Below are 21,319 nucleotides of genomic sequence, written 5' to 3'. Positions count from 1 at the left end.
ACATGCATCTGAGCAATGCAATTGAAAATTAAAGAAGGAAATGATTTTAAACTAACTGGCGTGCCTCTGCCAAGCTCCCAGTGCTGCAGAAGTCCCTTTTATCCCTTATTAAACTGTTCAAATTTTGAAGAGTCAGGCTGTTTGTCACAAGCTCAATCCCAGGACACAAAACCTGCCCCACCACCCTCCCCTCCCCGGGGCTGGGAGCTGATATTGAATTTATCCCACAAAATCAACAGGGATTAAATGTTTCTGGTTTCACTAAGACCCACCTCGAGGCACCTCCCAACGTCCACACAGAGCAGTCCAGCTTTCCTGGGACAGGATTCCAACATCTGCAGCATAAATCCAGGGAAGAGAACCACAGAGTAACAGAATTGTTCAGGCTGGGAAAGCTCCGAGCTCATCCTGCTGGGAATACCCTGACCAAGGGGAAGGGAACCCCCCAAGGGCCACACTGCTCAGAAATACCTTGGGATGAGCAATCCATTTAATTACAGTTCCCTTTTACTCTGAGGTGAAGAGTTCTGTGAACTGTGAAATTCTGGTCAAATCCTTTTCCCAGTATTTCTGGATACATCTGAAAAATCAGAATGAGGCTGACTTGGGCATTTAGGAACTTAATTTTCCAGTTTAAATATTTGATTAAAAAAAAAAACCCAAACAAACAAACAAACAAAAAAAACACCCACAAAAAAATAATTGTTATTATCATTAAAATATTCATATTAGATATTTAAATACTCATTGAATCAAGGAGTTTTTCCATCTCACTGTCCTGGTTTTGCTGCTTCTGGCCCCACTGGAAAGAGCTGGTATAAGGTTTTCTGTAAGCACATTTAGAGCACAAAATACAATAATAATAACAATAAATATCCATTCATTAGCATCCATTTGGTTCTGCACTCCAGAGGAAAATGGGGCTGCCTGTGAATTATCCTGCCTCTTTCAGGAACATTCACTGGGTGCTCTGCTTAAACTCTGGCAGTGAAATCCCTCCCATGAGTTAACTTTTGTCCAAATGATGCCATTAATTCCATTTATATATAATTTATATGGGACATTCCATTCTATCCTTCACACTGGGATTTTCAGGAAGGACAGCTCCTCATGGAACTCCACAGGGCAGCTTCCATGCCACTACACCAAAACCACACAGGACCAAGAGAGGGATAAGAAGCAAATGTGCAAAATTTATTATGTTCTTCAATGAACACAGGAACAGGAAATTTATAAAATTAGGTAGTATCTTCAAAATTAAAAAAAAAAAAAAAAGTTATATAAACACCAAGAGTTCTTAGATAGAACAACAACAGCAGTCCATGGGATCCCTGCACCCAGCTGACTCCTAAGAACTTTCTCCATAAAAAAATAAGGTACTTAAGAAAAAATGGCTCCAGAAGACAGTGGAGTCAGCATGGAAAATATGGAATATGGAAACTGAAATGTTGCTGCAGCACATCCTGATTGTTTGTCCAAAGAAAAGTCTGTTGGCAAAACAGGGAAAGCTCTGAGTGCCAAGCTCAGCCCTCTGCTAAAGGCATTCCTAAATTCCACCAGGGTCCTGCTAATCCCAGAATGAGTTTGGAGAGACTTTAAAGCTCATCCCAACCCCCCCTGCCATGGCAGGGACACCTTCCACTGTCCCAGGCTGCTCCAGCCCCAGGGTCCAACCTGGCCTGGGACATTCCAGGGATGGGGAGTGAGACGTGGAACAAGCACTGGGAACATTCCCAGACACATCCATGAGGAACTCCGTGAGGAACCCTGTGAGGAACCTCCTGAGGAACCCTGTGAGGAACCTCCTGAGGAACCCTGTGAGGAACCTCCTGAGGAATCCCCTGAGGAACCCTGTGAGGAACCTCCTGAGGAACCCTGTGAGGAACCTCCTGAGGAATCCAGTGAGGAACCTCCTGAGGAATCCTGTGAGGAACCCCAGCCTCCTCACTGCTGCTCCTCTTGCTCCCCTGGCACCTTTAGCTCTGGACCTGCTGAGCCAAGCAGGGGCTGGAAGAGCAAGTGAAAATTCCACAGGTTTGTGTCCAGCATGGATTTCCTCTGGCTGTGTAAACACTGTGGGAGTAACTCCACACAACTCTGCTGGAGCAGGCAGGCTCTGCTCAGCTCACAGCTTCAAGTAGAGAAGTGCCCAAAGCTGCTCCTGGTGCATAGGGACAGCCCTGGGTGGGGTGGGGACACTGGGGTCATTCCCAGCCAGGGCTGAGGAGCTCCCCCAGCAAGGGCAGCCCTGGGAACCCAAATCCAGCAATCCCAAAGGTCACACTGTCCCCTTGAGGATCCCAAAGGTCCCAGTGTCCCCATAGGATCCCAAAGGTCCCAGTGTCCCCATAGGATCCCAAAGGTCACAGTGTTCCCATAGGAACCCAAAGATCACAGTGTCCCCTTGAGGATCCCAAAGGTCCCAGTGTCCCCATAGGATCCCAAAGATCACAGTGTCCCCCTGAGGATCCCAAAGGTCCCAGTGTTCCCATAGGAACCCAAAGGCCACACTGTCCCCTTGAGGATCCCAAAGGTCCCAGTGTCCCCCTGAGGATCCCAAAGGTCCCAGTGTCCCCCTGAGGATCCCAAAGGTCCCAGTGTTCCCACTGGAACCCAAAGGCCACACTGTCCCCTTGAGGATCCCAAAGGTCCCAGTGTCCCCCTCAGGCTGGGATTTCCATCACAAAGAGGTTTGAAGTGTTTGTGAAGTTGACAATCCCATAAAGGAATTTCCTTTGCCCAAAGTTACAGCATTCCCCTTTCCAGTGTTTCTTTGGATCCTTTGCTCCCAGAAGTGTTGTCGTCGTTGGAATAATTCCCTGAGTCTCGACTGCTGTGCTTGGAATGACTGTAATCTGTAAAAACAATCTGATTTCCCTCTTCTGTGACCATGGATTCAATCACACAGCAATTTTCCACTGATTCCTCTGCTGCAGCTGACAGGTAAGGGCTGCTGAAGGGCCGTGCTCCAAATCCCTGAGGACAGAAGGGGAAGAGATGAACATCCATAAATAATAATTATATACTGATTTAAATCATTAAATACTAATTCTGCTAAACATCACAGTCACACAAATGTGATTTATCTTTACTGTGAAGGTGGGCAGGCCCTGGCACAGGTGCCCAGAGCAGCTGGGGCTGCCCCTGGATCCCTGGCAGTGCCCAAGGCCAGGCTGGACACTGGGGCTGGAGCAGCCTGGCACAGGGGAAGGTGTCCCTGCCAGGGCAGGGTGGCACTGGGTGGGCTGTGAGGTCCCTTCAGCCCAAACCAGCCTGGGGTTCCCTGCTCATGTTGAGCAGCATTGAGTGGTTTCCCACCCCTAACACAACACTTGTTTCCCTAGGGTGACCAACTCAGATTTAGGATGAAGTTTAGTTCACAGAATCTCAAATCCCTGGGGCTGGCACAGCCCTGCCAGCCCAGGCAGTGCCAGCTGTGCCCCATGGCCACCTTGTCCCCAGCCCAGAGCACTCAGTGCCACCCCCAGGGGACACCTGCAGGGATGGGCACTGCAAAGCTCCCTGGGCAGCCCCTGCCAAGGCCTGAGCACCCTTTCCATGGGCAAATTCCTGCTGCTGTCCCAGCTGAGCCTGCCCTGGCCCAGCCTGAGGCCGTTCCCTCTGCTCCTGTCCCTGTTCCCTGGAGCAGATGCCAGCTCCCACCTCCCAGCTGCATTCACAGATTCCAACACTAAAGGGTGACTCCAACATTTTATCTCAGCCCTTTTCCTGTTCTCAGCTGTCAATAACCACAGAACTGCAACATTTCATGCATTGGAGCCTGAGGAGGCCACACAAGAATTAAAAGAGGTACAGAGGTTTCAAGACACACTTGAGTGTTGCCCTTCTCATTCCAGAACAGGATCCCAGCTAAGCAGCACCTGTGCCAAGCTGGAGACTGGACAAAGCTCTGGAGACCACTGATAAAACCTCTGAAATGAACCCTGGCTGACCCATAAGAGATAAACATATTTTTTCCATGGTATTTGAAGTTCATTGTCCTACAAGGAAGCTGTGTGATGACTGAGAAGCCAGAGCTCACCTCGATGTTCAGGGGGGGCTGGCAGGAGGGGAAGAACACGTATTTGATCTTGTTGTAGGCTTGGTAGAGCACAAAAACAAGAGGAGTGGCCACCAGCAGGACAAGCAGCAGGGCACCCATGAAAATCCCAAAAATGATCAGAGGTAAAGGTGTACCTAAAACGGGAATAAAAACCATTCAGTTGAGGTATTCAGAACCAGCAGAAATTAAAGCACAGCTCCAAATGTGCTGCAGAATTTATCAAATAATTCAACATTTCCACATCATGGAAACACTCCACATTTCCACAGCCATGGGCACCAGGGAAAAGTGATGCTGTTCCAGTGTCTGAGATAATTTTGCTTAAAGAAGCCACAGTATATCTCCCAATACAAGAACACAGAATCACCAAGGTGGGAAGAGACCTCCAAGATGCTCCAGTCCCTCCAGCACCCCAGCACCAGCTGGGAATGCTCCCCTGGAGAGGAGAAGCTGGGGAGTGGAATGAAATGATCCTCAAGGTCCTTCCCACCCAAACCCTTCCATGATTATCTCAACAAACTGAAAGGAGTTTGGTGATACTGGAATTAACAGGCACCAGCAGCCACTTTCCAAGTAATCCAAAGGACACAATCAGGTCTTATTTCATGATCAAAGAATGGAAGATTTTCACTCTGGGCTATAAAAACACAGGAAAGACAAAGCATGGTCTGTCCTGAAGGCATTGCTTGGATTTAAAGAGATTCACTGAAATAGCAGGATAAGGGGAAGAGGAATACCTAGGAAAAGAGATTAAAATATTTATCTTATTCAGGTAAAAAGTAGCATTTGGTTCTTTTTTGGCTTGATAAGACACGGCACTGAGGACCACAATATAAATGAATCCTGAATGTGAGCCAGGCATTGCTGTTATTACATTTTCTTGGCTTTAAGGCAGTTTGAAGAGTCAGAAATTTTCACAGTGTTAATAAAATTTTACGTGGCAAATTATCTTCACCATGATTTGCTCTTCTGTTCTGAGTGAGTGCAATCCCCCCACTCCCCTTTGGCACCAAGATGAGCTTTCAGCCCTAACAAATCTGATTTATCTCCTCACTCTTCAGCACAGGAGATTCCTTCCCAGAAGGACTAAGACAGTTTCAAGGATAAAACACCCCTGAAAATGTGGAATTTAGTGATTCCTTGCCCCCTCCCAAGATGTAGGGCTGGGAAGCGAAGCTCTCTGCCCGGCCAGTGCTCCCAGTGTTGGCAGGAGTGCTGATTTCCCAGGGAAGGGGTAACAATCCCAGCTGCAGAGGGGGATTGCTGCCAGGCTGTGCCCACCTCCAGGGGTGTGGATGCATTCCTGCTGGCTGTAGGCACTGCTTTTGTTGTAGGGCTCAGAGAAGGCCTGGACTCTGACACAGTACAGCGTGGAGGGGGACACATCAGGGACTGTGGCTATGGTCTGCTTCACCTCCTTCTGCTTCACCTCCTCCTGGGAAAAGCAAAACAGGGAAAAGGAGGGATCAGATCCCATGGACAGGAGTCTCAAACAGGTGAGAGCTGCAGCCTCTGATGGAGAAGTGACCCTGTGAAATGTCAGACATTGCTGCAGCCCCAGGATCTGCAGGGCTGGAGACTTTCCAGCTCATCCAGATCCACATCCAGGTGCCTCTGGAACATTTCCAGGAACTCCATCACCTCCCTGGGCACCCAGATTCAGTAAAATAAATAAACTGCCCCTTAGCTCCCAAGCAAAACTCAGCAAACACTTCCTGGGCAAGAACCAAGTGCTTCCCCCATTCTGAAATGTCACAATTCCAAGTTTCCAGGAAACTCCTTCCTGCTGCAGTTTGCTTCCTTCTCTTCTGCCCCCCATTTTGCCAATTACTGTGAAACATTTTACCCTAAGAAGTATTTAAAGAACATGGAAAGATCCATTAAAATATGAGCTAAAAGGATGCAGGACTTCAGTGTTTGAGGAGCTTTTTCCATCCCATCACACACAGCCACATCCATGGAATTGGAGATGTTACCCCATCACTGGGAGATAAAATCACAGTGAACAGATTTCCAAAAGAGTTACATAAAAATCCCAACCACTGGGTGACAAAAGTCACAGTGCTCAGGTTTTTGATAGAACCTTCAATCAAAAAATCCAATAAATTGACTTTTTAAAAGACTGATATACCACAGATGTGCCTCTTTTGGAAAGGAGCTCCTCAGGGAAAATGAAAACTCAGGATTTAAGCCAGAATCAATTTTATATTGCATGTAATTTGTTCACACCTTCATATCTGAGGAATTCTTCCAGTACAGGATCCTGTAGGACAAGTCATAATGGTCCCTCATGACTTCATCCTCATCTCCTCCTGGAGGAGAAATAAGGATGTGGAGCAAAGTATCACTGAGGTCCAGCCTTACACCAGGAGGGCCAATTCCATCTGAAAACAATCAAATAAATAATTAAAATCCAATTAAAACACTGCTTCAAAGACTGCCAGTGAAATCCATGATAACTTTGAAGAATCATACAGTTAGAAGTACGATTTCATAGTTCTATACAGAATATCAAGTCCTGAGGAACATTTCAATGAATTTCACTATGTTCTTGTGAAATCCCCTCTCCAGGCTGTGTCAGCTCATAAAGCCACGTGGCAGGAGTTTGCTGAGCAACGAGCACTTCAGGAAACCATTTCCTTACTTGTTTTCAGAGGATCCACTTTGACTTCCCTGGAGAAGCAGGATTTGGTGTGTCCCTCCCTGGCCTGCACTCGCAGGTAATAAAATCCATTGGGGGTGATGATGGAGGAGAAGTTGCAGCAGGTGCTGGTGGTGTTCTCACAGCCAGGGACACTGAGCCACTTGTCTGAGAAATCACCATTGAGCTTCTTCCAGAAACCACTGCAACAGAGAATTCAAGAGTTTTCATGTCAGCTCCCTGAACTCCTCTAGAAAATCACATTTGTTTGTGCTGCACTTGGCTCAGTTTTGGGCAAAAAAGGCTCTAGTAATAAAAAAAAAAAAAAAAAAAAAAAAAACCAACCAAACCAAACACCCAACATTTGAATATGAGACATTTCTGAGTGGAACAATGAAGATAAAAGGGCCAGGGAATACAAATCAGGGCTTTAGCCAAGCCTCAGCAGAGAAATGAAAAGTGGGGTGGGCAGGTTCTGAGAATCCAAATGAGAAGTTCTCACGTAGCTCTGTGCAGTCCACTGCTTTCCTGCCATGCCAAAGAATTCCCAAGGAATGCCAGGGGATCCCTCCTCTTCTGTTAGGTGCTGGCCACTATATTTATGCAGCAGCTGGAGATTGAGATACAGATTTTAGAGCTGCTTCCTAATGGGATTTTATGGATGTGATTCGATGGGTTTTTATGGGATATCATGGGGGTTTTAATGGCATTCCTTGTTTTTTGATGCAATATGATTTTTATCTGGTTTTCTTTTTGTGATAAAGTGTTTTTGTGTGTGATATGATGGGGTTTGATGTGATACAAGGGTTATTGCATGTGACATGAGGGGGTTTTTGTATGACTTGATGGGTTTTTTATGGGACACAACATTTCTTTTATGGGACAATATTTCTTTTATGGGACACAACATTCTTTTAATGTAACACAACATTTCTTTTATGGGACACATTTTTTTATGTGACACAGTGTGCTGCCTTGGGTTTTCTCCCCTATTTGGGTGTGCCCAGAAGAAATCCAAGCTGCTGCCAACTGAAACCTCCACCACCTGTACTTCTGCTCACTTTTACTCATCTGATTTCTTCACATTCAAAAAGCCACTAAGCAGTTCAAGCTTCCCAGCTTTAAAAATGTCCCTCAGCATTCAGGAGTCCCTTCCATCAGGAGTTTAACCCCCCAAAAGCAGCCCAGTGCCCCGAAATCCCAGGTGTTACATGGAATTCTTTCAACAGCAGTGAGCCATTCACGTTCCCATCAGCACACGAAGCCAGCAAATATTTCATTTTAACCTCCAGGAAACACTTGCAGAACACAATAAAAGGGATTTCAGATGGCAGGGCTGGGAATGGCTGAACTCACAGCAGGTACTGCACGTTGTAGTTCACATCCTGATTTTCCTGGCTGCTCCAAAGCAGGTGGAATTTCATGTTCAGAGCCAGGACACTCAGGTTGGTGGCACACAGGGGGTCGTTCACTGCTCAGGAGGAAAAAGAAAGCCAAAGTTACCAAAAACCTTCATGTTCTGGACAGGGAATGGACATTTCTAATGTCAATAATGAAAACATGAACATTATTAATTATACAGGTTGCAAGTCACAGGCTGTGAAGTGCAAAGCATCCTATCAAGCCTTTAATTTAAAAAATCAGTTAAAATCAATTCAGAAAAAAATGAAAGTGTACAAATATTGAGAGGAGCAGAAATAAACTGGTTTGGGAATAACATGAGGAGAAAAATGTATAAAATACACATCTGTATTTATTGTACTTTTTTTTTGTTTTAATATTTTATTATAATATGAATGTGACACAATATTTTATTAAAATAGGAAAACTTGAATGTATCAGCTATTGTAATTTTATTAAGATACACATATATTATTTTAATATTTAAAAAATACACATGTATTCTTTTAATTTTTTAAAAGACACAGATGTGTATTAATTAATGTATTATGGGTATAAAGTAATTTTCATTTACCATCAATCACTTACATTTTGATGTACCATCAACTCATTATGATGTACCACCCCTGTCCAATCTAACATTTGACTTTCTGCAGTTATTTTTTCCTAAAATAAACATCTAAATCAACAGCACAGCACAGAAAATAAGTTAATTTTACATAACAAGGTGGCAAACTGCCCCCTCAAAGCCTTTCTTCAGCAGCTGTAACAATCAATTCACCAAGGATTATATAAAACCAGCATTTTTTTAAGCTCAGCTCAACTTTCTGTGCATTCATTGATTGCCAAGTATTTTGGTTTTTTACCTCCTGCTTCAGTCACTGATTCAAAAAGAAGACTTTTCCAAAGCACACAAAGAAGTTTTTGTTCCAAATGAATGTCAAAGTTTGCCTCATGGCAAAAAAATTTCTTGTACTACTAAAACTCTACCCTTGACGTATTTTATGTTGGTTGACAAGGGCAAATATAGATAATATATATTTTTTTTTATACAAAATGAGGAGGAATTTGGCCCTTCTGCCCACTCCTGCTGCCTCAGAACACCTGGCTGTGTGCCAGTTCAAGAGAAGCCATCATTTGCAGGTAACCTGATTTCCTGGGTACCTTTCTGGGTGGTTTTCACACAGCTGGTGGGGCTGAACAAGCCTTCCTTTCCCTCCATGGGGAGATTTGCTTGGACTTTGAAGCAATAGGTGCTGTCTGGGGCAAGGTCATGAATGTTGTCAACAGGGAAAATGTTTTTACTCTGCAGCTGGAAGAAGCAAACACAAAGAGCCTGTGAGGGGAACTGTGCTTCCCCAGAACATTTTCAAATGATCATTTCAGCCCATTTGTATCATCCCCCACCTAAAAAGGTGAAATAGAGAAAGCAGGACAGTGTTTGAGCTGGAGAAATCCTAAAGGGAGGTTTGCAGCTTAGCCAAAGACTGACAGGCAGGAATATTTTGGCTCCTTTGCCATGGCAGTGGGGAGGGATTGCTCACCCCACAGACATCCCAGGATGAAGCAGGACATTCCCATCCCTCCACCACCCAAACACTCCTCTCTCCTCTGCCTTTGGCTCCCCAGACTGACCATACCCAACTGTACTTCTGGGCCTTTTTCTCCTTTGGTGTGCAATCCCAAAATCCCAGAGGTGGGAAGAGCCCTCCAGGACCACCCAGTGCCACCCCAGCCCCAGCAGCATCACCCCAAAGCCTGTCCCCAAGGCCACATCCAGACTCCTCTGGGACAATCCCAGTGACTCCAAACCTCCCTGGGCAGCTCAGCCCAAGGCCTGACCACTCTGAGAGGGGAATGTTATTCTGTCTTTAATCTGAACCTCACCTGGTGCACCTTGAGGCCATTCCCTCTTGTCCTTTCCTCATCCCTGTGTTTCCCCCCTGTCAGGCTGTCCCCTCCTGGCAGGGACTTGTGCAGAGCCACAAGGGCCCCTGAGCCTCCTTTGCTCCAGGCTCAGCCCCTTCCCAGCTCCTCAGCAATTCTCCAGCCCCTTCCCAGCTCCTCAGGAATTCTCCAGCCCCTTCCCAGCTCCCTCAGGAATTCTCCAGCCCCTTCCCAGCCCTGGACCTGCTCCAGCCCCTCAAGGTTCTTTCTGAAGTGATGATTTTGAGCTGATCTCCCAAAAGAACACAGACTGCCCTTCGATCCCTGCCCTAATTTAGATGACTCTCACTTCCCTAAAAAAGATAAAAAAGGAAGAGTTTCTCCCCTGCTCCTCACAGGAGAGCTCTGGGTGCTCTGCAGGACACACATGCTGCCTTGGAAACCAGTTCACAATGGCAACAACTCAAAAAAGTCCCTGGATCAGGGCAATCCCAATAAAAAAATCCTATGGTAAGAACAAAATCTTCCCACCAAGAAAAAAACCACCTCCCCCAGCCTTCAGACACACAGGAGCAGTTACACAGTGACAGAAGCAAACAATTCCATTTCAGAGTACAAATTAAATTCCATCTCTGACAGTTCATCTCAGGTAAGGTTAAATAACAAAAAAGAAGTGCTGATACCTGAGCATGTGAGGAGTTTTCCCAGAAGACCAGGTTATATTTAAAACTCAGGTCATTGATCCACATTTTTTTCCTCTGATTTGCTTCTGGAGGAGAAACCATAACTTTTACAACTCCATTTGTGGACTGCAATTCCAGTCCTGGTGGACCAATCTGGGCTGCAAATATGGAAAGAAAAAAGAAGTTAAAAATGTCTACTTTGAGAAAATACACCCCAAAAGCAGTATACAATAATAAACCTAAAGTACCTGCCTATGGTGTCTTATTTCTAATTCTTTTGAATAATCACCTACAGGATCTTAAGTTTTCATAACTCAGGCAGTTTTTAAAAGAAATTTAACCTAACAACCAACTACCATCACCAGGTTCTAAAAGCAGTTAAAATTAAATACTACCAGCAAATGTTTTCCAAAAAAAATCAGTATAAATTATTCTAAAACCTGCAAGGCAAGAGACTTAGCTCAGTCCAACAAATCCAGCATCAAAGAAGGGCTTCAGTACCACTGGAACTGCTGAAAAGCCACAAACTTCCCAAAAATGGGGTTCTTGGAGCAACCTGGTCTATGAAAGGTGTCCCTGCCCATGGCAGAGGGTGGAATGGCATGGGCTTTAAGGCCCCTCCCAGTCCACACCAGTTTGGGATTCTACAAAAATCTACTGTCAAAAAGGACTTTTCCAAGAAATAATATGGGAAAATACAGAGTGACAGGAAATTCAGTCAGGAAACCAGCACCACCTGGAATAGTTTTCCCTCTCCAGAAAAGACAGAATTGCAGCATTCCATGACCTGCAGATGCCTGATCTTATGTTCCTGCTGGGAAACTCCACCTGTCCTGCTGTTACCAGCAGTGGAAACCACACGTGGCTCTTCCACAATCCCTCATTCCTGACTGCTTTGGGTTGGAAGGACCAGAAATCCCAGCCAGTGCCACCCCTGCCATGGCAGGGACACCTTCCCCTGTGCCAGGCTGCTCCAGCCCCAGTGTCCAGCCTGGCCTTGGGCACTGCCAGGGATCCAGGGGCAGCCCCAGCTGCTCTGGCAATTCCATCCCAGCCCTGCCCACCCTGCCAGGGAACAATTCCTCATTGCCCAGATCCCATCCTGGTGGACCAATCTGGGCTGCAAATATGGAAAGAAAAAAGAAGTTAAAAATGTCTACTTTGAGAAAATACACCCCAAAAGCAGTATACAATAATAAACCTAAAGTACCTGCCTATGGTGTCTTATTTCTAATTCTTTTGAATAATCACCTACAGGATCTTAAGTTTTCATAACTCAGGTAGTTTTTAAAAGAAATTTAACCTAACAACCAACTACCATCACCAGGTTCTAAAAGCAGTTAAAATTAAATACTACCAGCAAATGTTTTCCAAAAAAATCAGTATAAATTATTCTAAATTTTCAGTATAATTATTCTAAATCTGCAAGGCAAGAGACTTAGCTCAGTCCAACAAATCCAGCATCAAAGGAGGGCTTCAGTACCACTGGAACTGCTGAAAAGCCACAAACTTCCCAAAAATGGGGTTCTTGGAGCAACCTGGTCTATGAAAGGTGTCCCTGCCCATGGCAGAGGGTGGAATGGCATGGGCTTTAAGGCCCCTCCCAGTCCACACCAGTTTGGGATTCTACAAAAATCTACTGTCAAAAAGGACTTTTCCAAGAAATAATATGGGAAAATACAGAGTGACAGGAAATTCAGTCAGGAAACCAGCACCACCTGGAATAGTTTTCCCTCTCCAGAAAAGACAGAATTGCAGCATTCCATGACCTGCAGATGCCTGATCTTATGTTCCTGCTGGGAAACTCCACCTGTCCTGCTGTTACCAGCAGTGGAAACCACACGTGGCTCTTCCACAATCCCTCATTCCTGACTGCTTTGGGTTGGAAGGACCAGAAATCCCAGCCAGTGCCACCCCTGCCATGGCAGAGGTCCAAACCCTCCCCTGAGGTGCTAAAGGAAGCAAAGTGTCCCCAGCAGCCCCGAGCTCGTACCGACTTGCTCTGGAACCATCTCCAGGACCTCGGACCACGGGGACAGCAGCGGCCCTGCCTGCGCCCTGACGCGCACGTAGTGGGCATCGTAGTACTCGGAGATGGCCGAGGAGAAGTCACAGCCTGTGCCAGCCACAGCCTGGCACCCTGGCAGCTCCTGCCAGCCCGTGTCCTCCAGCTCCGGCCTGCGGGACAGAGAACAGCCCGGATTAAACAACAGCCCCAGGAGAAACCCCCCAGGAGAAACAACAGTCCCAGGAGAAACAACATCCACAGGAGAAACGCCCCAGACAAACAACAACCCCAGGAGAAACACCCTGGACTAAACACCCCCAGGAGAAACAACAGTCCCAGGAGAAACAACATCCACAGGAGAAACGCCCCAGACAAACAACAACCCCAGGAGAAACACCCTGGACTAAACACCCCCAGGAGAAACAACAGTCCCAGGAGAAACAACATCCACAGGAGAAACGCCCCAGACAAACAACAACCCCAGGAGAAACACCCTGGACTAAACACCCCCAGGAGAAACAACAGTCCCAGGAGAAACAACATCCACAGGAGAAACGCCCCAGACAAACAACAACCCCAGGAGAAACACCCTGGACTAAACACCCCCAGGAGAAACAACAGTCCCAGGAGAAACAACATCCACAGGAGAAACGCCCCAGACAAACAACAACCCCAGGAGAAACACCCTGGACTAAACACCCCCAGGAGAAACAACAGTCCCAGGAGAAACAACATCCACAGGAGAAACGCCCCAGACAAACAACAACCCCAGGAGAAACACCCTGGACTAAACACCCCCAGGAGAAACAACAGTCCCAGGAGAAACAACATCCACAGGAGAAACGCCCCAGACAAACAACAACCCCAGGAGAAACACCCTGGACTAAACACCCCCAGGAGAAACAACAGTCCCAGGAGAAACAACATCCACAGGAGAAACGCCCCAGACAAACAACAACCCCAGGAGAAACACCCTGGACTAAACACCCCCAGGAGAAACAACAGTCCCAGGAGAAACAACATCCACAGGAGAAACGCCCCAGACAAACAACAACCCCAGGAGAAACACCCTGGACTAAACACCCCCAGGAGAAACAACAGTCCCAGGAGAAACAACATCCACAGGAGAAACGCCCCAGACAAACAACAACCCCAGGAGAAACACCCTGGACTAAACACCCCCAGGAGAAACAACAGTCCCAGGAGAAACAACATCCACAGGAGAAACGCCCCAGACAAACAACAACCCCAGGAGAAACACCCTGGACTAAACACCCCCAGGAGAAACAACAGTCCCAGGAGAAACAACATCCACAGGAGAAACGCCCCAGACAAACAACAACCCCAGGAGAAACACCCTGGACTAAACACCCCCAGGAGAAACAACAGTCCCAGGAGAAACAACATCCACAGGAGAAACGCCCCAGACAAACAACAACCCCAGGAGAAACACCCCAGGAGAAACAACAGCCCCAGGAGAAACAGCCCAGATAAACAATACCCCAGGAGAAACAACACCCTGAGGACAAACATCCCCAGGATAAACTACACCCTCAGGATAAGCAGCCTGGGATAAACACTCAAGAATAAAAGACCCCCCCAGGACAAACACCCCCAGGAGAAACAACACCCCAAGATCAACAACACCCCAGGATAAACAACACGCCCAGGATAAACAGGCCAGATTCAACAACACCCCCAGGACAAACCACAATCCCCAGGAGAAACACCCTGGACTAAACACCCCCAGGAGAAACAAGACCCCAGAATAAAAAACACCCCCAGGACAAACAGCCCAGATTAAATGACACCCCCAGGTTAAACACCCCTGATAAACAATACCCCAGGAGAAACAACAGCCCCAGGAGAAACAAACACCCTGGGATCAACACCCTGTGAGAAACAAGGCTCACTCCAAGATTCTGAGAAGTTGAATAAGGGCTGGAAGGGACAGTTCCCAGTGCGGGGTGCCTGGCAGACTGCCAGGAGCACACAGGAACTGAAACAGCTCTGAGGTGCTCTCTGATGGCATGGGCCACATGAATATTCATGAGGATTATACATATTCAACCTTCCCTCGGCTTCACATGCTCCAGCAATTCTTTATCTTCCTTCGGCCCCTGGCCTCACCTTCTACAGCACAACGCAGATGGGATGGGAGACTTTTGTGTTGTATTTCACAGGTGGGATTTTGAGACTTTTGTGGTTTATTTCTCAGATGGGATTTTGACAGTTTTGTGCTGTATTTCTCAGATGGGATTTTGACAGTTTTGTGTTGTATTTCTCAGATGGGATTTTGACAGTTTTGTGTTTTATTTCACAGGTGGGATTTTGACAGTTTTGTGGTTTATTTCCTCACAGATGTGATTTTGAGTTTTGTGTTTTATTTCACAGGTGGGATTTTGAGAGTTTTGTGGTTTATTTCCTCACGAGGCTCCCTGGTCTGTGGTTTGACAGCTACTGATACCCAAGGGGCAGTGGTAGATTTTTCTTTGCTCTTTTGGTGTTATTTGCATGGTTCTTTTCAATATTACCTTATCATACAGACATTTTAGCTATTTTTACAAGTACTTTCAATCAATATTAGCTATTTGACTCTTGAATAGATATTTTACTATTGAATAGATATTGCACTATTGTCAGTTACAAAAATAAAGGCATTAGTTATTATTTCACAACTACAATTATTATTATTTCATTAATTTATTTTAATTGTATAATTATTATTAATATTAATAGGTATGATTACAAATTAATAAGATATTATTATTAGTGTTGTTATTATTATTATTTCACTACTACAATTACTTCTGTAGAAGTTAAAGTTATAATACACAGTGCATAATATTTTGCAAAAGCCTAAACTATAATATATATTTATCACACTAAGATACACAATCCACACAGGGATTAGAGTACTAACTATAAAAGGCTGACAAATTATACTACATCAAAAGCAGTTAAAAAGAGATTACAAACTCTAGTCTATCAAAATAATTTACAAAAGCCAATAATAGCAAAATACAATAACTACATAGTTATTTATAACACACCCCCAGGATAAATAGCCTGGGATAAATCCAACCCACAACCACTGAAATTATTCTTATTTTCTTCTTAACTTTAATAAACATCACCCCTTTTCATGCTGCTTATCACCAGTGTAATCAGTGTTATCTCCTTATAAATTATCCCACAACTGCCAGAACACAGAATTACATCCTCAGGATTATGATATTTCCTAGCCTGGCAAAGGTTTTATAATTCATGGGAAGAATTTGAAAGTCTTGACAAAAGTGGTTAAAGGAGCACAAAACCAGCAGAACTCCACTAATCATAACATGAGCCAGGAATGGAAATTAAGGGAAAATAAAAAACACAGAGGTGAAAAGTGGAGCTCAGCAATGATCAGGTTTTCAGCAGCTCTTTTTTAATCAACACACATCCACACCTCAGTAAATAAAGAGATTTATAGAGACATTTAAAATGTCCTGGCCAAAAAAAGGAGGCACAGACTTGAAGCAGTAGTTGTTTATCCTCAACTCCTACCTTGTGTTTCAGACCAGTCTGATATTTTTAAAAATAAATCTATTTTCAAAGCAGCTGTTCTTATCTACATATTGGAAAATAAGAGCTATTTTTTAAAAAATCCAAAATCACAGAATGGTTTGGGAGGGACCTTAAAGCCCATCCTGTTCCACCCCTGCCATGGGCAGGGAATCTCCCATAATCCCAGGTTGCTCAGAATTTCAGTAATTTTATCTAGAAATGTTTTTCAATATTTACTTGTCAGGAAAGTGCCACAAAATGCCTGTGCTAATGTGAACAAAAGAACTGGGATATGGAACAACTGAAGGAAACCAAGGAAATATTTAAGAACAAACCTTAAATAGTTTTGTCTGGGCATTAAACTTGCAGCTGAGAAATGTGCGTTGATGAACTCTGAGAAATTAGCTGAAAGTTATACTGAAAATTCCCTCAAATCCTCTGTGTGTGGCCACAGCTGCAGAAACCAAACAAACCAGACTAAATTTAGGAAGGACCTTGGGACACGGAGCACATCCAGAGGGGACAGCCAGGCTGGAGAGGGGCTGGAACACCAACCCTGAGAGGAAGCCCTGAGGGAGCTGGGGGTGCTCCCCTGGAGAAAAGGAGACTCAGGGGTGCCCTCCTCACTGTGCACAGCTCCTGAAAGGTGCCTGTGCTCAGCTGGGCTGGGCTCTGTCTGCAGCAGCACTGACACAGCCAGAGCACACAGCCTGCAGCTGCACCGAGGGAATGCAGGCTGCAGAGCAGGAAAGAGTTTTTCCAGCAAGGTGATAAAGTTCTGGAATGGCTGCCCGGGGAGGTGCTGCAGTCACCATCCCTGGGGGTGTTTAACACAGCCTGGATGTGGCACTGGGGGCCAGGCTTTGGCTGAGCTCTTGGGGCTGGGCTGGGCTCCATGGGCTTGGAGGGCTCTCCCAACCCAGGGATTCTGGGATTCTGTAAATAAACCTAAATTGCACTTCTAAGTGTGCCAGCAAATCTCCTGCAAGGGCCCTGCTGGTGGTTCAGCATTAGCAGCAAGCTCTGTGTGACAAATAACCCGATTTCTCCCAGCAGTGAGACAAACCTGGGCCAGCAGCAGGAGCAGCCAGGGCTGGCTCCAGGGATGGCACTCACCACTGGAACTGTGCTGAGAATGTCCCCCCGGGCTCAGTGCCCCTGTAACCCCAGTGCCAGGAGCAGCCAGGGCTGGCTCCAGGGATGGCACTCACCACTGGAACTGTGCTGAGAATGTCCCCCCGGGCTCAGTGCCCCTGTAACCCCAGTGCCAGGAGCAGCCAGGGCTGGCTCCAGGGATGGCACTCACCACTGGAACTGTGCTGAGAATGTCACCCCGGGCTCAGTGTCCCTGTAACCCCAATGCCAGGAGCAGCCAGGGATGGCTCCAGGGATGGCACTCACCACTGGAACTGTGCTGAGAATGTCACCCCGGGGTCCCTGCCCTGGTAATCCCAGCTCAGGGTGAAATTGGTGTTCACCACGTGCACCCGCACGTCCTCTGGGCTCGGCAGGCTGCTCTGGCCTAGGAGAAACCAGCAAGCACAGAAATCAAACGTTACAATCAGAGAAAATATAAAGATTAAATTAAAATAAAATGTTAAATAGAATAAAGTATTATGCTAAAAAGTCAGTAAAATATTAGGATAAAATTAAAATAAAGTATTACAAAAAAAAGGCAAAATGAAGATAAAATATTACAGTAAAACACAAAAATAAAGTATTAAGATAAAATTAAAATGTTAAAATAAAGTATTACAATAAAAAGCAAATAAAATATCAGGATGAAATTAAGATAAAATATTACACGAAAAAGCAAAGAAAATATTAAGATAAAATTAAAATAAAATGTTAAAATAAAACAAAGTATTATGATAAAAAGCAAATAAAACATTAAGATAACATTAAAATGAAATGTTAAAAAGCAAATAAAATATTAAGATAAAATTAAAATAAAATGTTAAAATAAAATAAAATAAAGTATTATGATAAACAGCAAATAAAACATTAAGATAAAATTAAAATAAAATACTAAAATAAAAAGCAAATTAAATATTAAGATAAGATTAAAGTAAAATATTACAATAAAATAAAATCTAAAGTAAATAAAATATAATAATAATTGTAGTAAATGCAATAAAAATTAAGTAGAACAAAAATAAAATGAATAAAATAAAAACTAAAAAGTAAAAAATAAAATAGATATAAAATTAAAATAGAACACAAAATAAAAATTAATGAAAATTTAAAAATACACACAATAAGTAAAACACAATAAAAACTAACAAAATATTTAAAAAATATTCTATAGAATAAAAATTAAATCAAAACATAATCAAATTTAAATAAAATGAAATAAAAATAAATAAAAATTTAAACAAAATAAAAGAAATAAAACACACCTCTTGGCCTTGACATTCTGTTTTATCTGTTCCTATTTCACCTGAAGCAATTTAGTAACGACTTCCCAAGGGTTACAATTTCAAAGGCACATCTGAAAGTGCTGCTTGGGATCAGTCTGATATTAGATTTTATGAGGAGGAAACCAGAACCAATAAATCCCATTGCAGCTGGGACTCCCTGGACAGTGATGGCTTATCCTGACCCTGCCTTTGGGACAGGCTCTTCATTACAAATCCCATATTTTATTTATTTTTCCCCACAGGTTCCCTGTCTGCAAAGGGGACGTGTGGAAAAGCAGAATGACTGAATTGTGCAAATCCTTTTGGAGAATTAAGTGGGACCCACCGGCTGCAGATTTTGGGAAATAACTCCTGAAAGCACAAAAACATGAAAGCCAAATCGTTCAACAAATCCTCGTGGCTCCCACTACAGAATTTATTCCCACAAGGAGGAATTTGTTGCTCTTCTGACAGAGTAAGACAAACCCAGAGAATGCCAAAGGACGTTTGCTCAGAAAATAAGAAAACAAAGGAAAAAACAGATTTTTTTCCCCAGATATTTATCCAACAGATGGCTACAATTCAACCAAAACCCTTGTGACAACAAGGGCCCCACGGACTCCAACTGATAAAAACGCTACTACCTTCCAATGATTAGAGTATTTATGTTTGCCTTGGGCAGAAATTCAAATATTTAGTGTATTTTGCCATCTTTTCAAATCCTTAATTTACAGGGCATGAGGCTTTCCAGGACTCCTTGCCAGACCTCAGCAGGCCAGATGGCAAAAAGGAGCAGTGGGAGCAGGAGGGAGATCCTGTCCCTGTTGTGAGCAGAGATTTTCTGTGCTTTAACCCAGCCTGGTTTCGTAGAGCTGGGAAATACCCCAGGAAGGTTATTTCCAACACAGCTCCCAACCAAGAGAAAGCTGAATGGCAGCAGCAATTCCTTACGTTTTCCTTTTAAGCCAAATTTCAGCTTCCTGAAGGAATTTTATTGTTCTCTTTTGTATTCATTCCAAAAGGTTCAACTTGCTTGAAGCAGTGTAAAAAAAATCACAATAAATGGCTGAGATTAATGAATGGAGGTCTAATTTGTGAGACATGACCTAATATTTCTCTTCTAATGAGCACTGCTATGCCCTGATACTTTTGGGGTTTCTAAAAACACCCAACAAAATAATGCTGTGTAATTTATGGGTATTTTTTTTAATTTACAGGTCTGCTATTTTAACCCTCCTCTCTTTGCCCTGCACATTTTCCTGTTCAACACCACTGCACTTGTTTCCTGGAGTACTGATCCAGTTCCTCAGGATACTTCTGGATCTTCTACCCTACAGACAGGAATATGTGATCCAGCCATCCATCCTTTCACATATTTCACTACTTCCAATGAGTTTTGTGCTTGCTTCCCTAAATTAATTCCACAAATCATTAATTTCCCAATGAATAGCTATAAAGGAAGGAAGGAGCAAACTCAGTGATGTTTAATCAGCAGGGAAATTTTGTGAGGTAGGAACTTGATATGCAAAGAAAAGCCTAAAAATCAACACCTCCTCCTGGCTTATTTTATTAATGGTTAAAAGCCAGACATTTAAAACTAATTCCTGTTTGTCCACTTGAGCATGACGACACTTTGGTTCTGAGAAACCATTGTAAGGGATTAGAATTTTGTGGAAAGAAGAGATTAAAAACCAGAAATGCCTATCTCCCTCCCCTGTCAAATTCCAATAAATTAAACCAACCCAAACTGTTCTAACACAGAAAAATTACTGCTTTGTTCATGAGATGCTCAGCAATGTTGACGGTTGAAAATAATAATGATTACATAACAACATCTATTCAGCAACAGGAGAAAGCAAGAAATGGCAACACAGCAAACCCCTGGTCAGGGGAAATCCCAGGAGGAGCACATGATGCTCGCTGCTTACGACATCCTGGGGTGCAGGAGCCAGTGGAAAATTTCAGTCAACGTTTCAGCAGAAGAAGGAAGAGGAGGCCCCTTACATGTGACACCAGAAAAGGCTCTGAAGGACTCTGATGTGCAAAGAAACTCAGGGCCAGAGCTTTGAGCAGCAGCACAGGGAAAGCTGGGCTTGGCTCAGGGGAAGGGAGAGGTCACTGAAGCAGAGCTATTGGAATTTCCAGAGTTAGAATCAGACACTGGCTGGGATTTCAGAGCCCACCCGTACCCAGGTGGATCCAAGCCCCAGTGTCCAGCCTGGCCTTGGGCACTGCCAGGGATCCAGGGGCAGCCCCAGCTGCTCTGGGAATTCCATCCCAGCCCCTGCCAACCCTGCGCACACGACACATCCTCACCGACACCGTTATCCAGCCCTCATCCCCGCAGAGCTCCGGGACCGCGGCGGGACCCGCGCCCCGCTCTCCCCTCGGCCCCGGGAGGGGGCCCCGCACCGGCCCCGCTCCCTGCGGGCGCCCGGGACCCACCTGCGCAGGGCAGCGGGACCGGCAGCAGCGGCAGCACAGCCGCCAGCCAGAGCCCGCCCGGCACCCACAGCCGCCGCCGCTCCGCCGTCCTTCTACCCCATGGCTTCTCCGTCCATCCATCCCCGGGCTCCTCCGTCCATCCATCCCCGGGCTCCTCCGGCTCCTCCGTCCATCCATCCCCGGGCTCCGCCGCCACTCCAGTCCTGGTCTCCGCCATCCAGGGCAGCGCTGCCGGAAGCGCCG

General features: G+C 44.9%; 1 protein-coding gene across 2 annotated transcripts; it reads right to left on the bottom strand.

Annotated features, from left to right (window-relative positions):
- Positions 1-1,173: 1,173 nt before the first annotated feature.
- On the bottom strand, positions 1,174-17,564 carry IFNAR1 (interferon alpha and beta receptor subunit 1). Of its 2 annotated transcripts, none has more exons than XM_041472630.1 (10): positions 17,539-17,564; positions 12,669-12,853; positions 10,676-10,833; positions 9,270-9,417; positions 8,061-8,175; positions 6,708-6,907; positions 6,293-6,447; positions 5,345-5,498; positions 4,043-4,197; positions 1,174-2,976 (listed from the first exon to the last, which is right to left on the bottom strand). In XM_041472630.1, the coding sequence occupies exons 2-10, from the start codon at positions 12,685-12,687 to the stop codon at positions 2,746-2,748; spliced, it is 1,335 nt and encodes a 444-aa protein (XP_041328564.1). In that variant the 5' UTR covers positions 12,688-12,853; positions 17,539-17,564; the 3' UTR covers positions 1,174-2,745. The 2 variants fall into 2 exon arrangements, with proteins under 2 accessions (XP_041328564.1, XP_041328563.1); XM_041472629.1 differs by lacking the exon at positions 17,539-17,564 and adding an exon at positions 17,349-17,472.
- Positions 17,565-21,319: the final 3,755 nt, after the last annotated feature.

Source organism: Pyrgilauda ruficollis, unplaced genomic scaffold (assembly GCF_017590135.1).
Source record: "Pyrgilauda ruficollis isolate IOZ18807 unplaced genomic scaffold, ASM1759013v1 scaffold294, whole genome shotgun sequence".
NCBI lineage: Eukaryota > Metazoa > Chordata > Aves > Passeriformes > Passeridae > Pyrgilauda > Pyrgilauda ruficollis.
The sequence above is the reverse complement of the archived record's forward strand: the minus strand, read 5'-3'. Positions and strand labels throughout refer to the sequence as shown.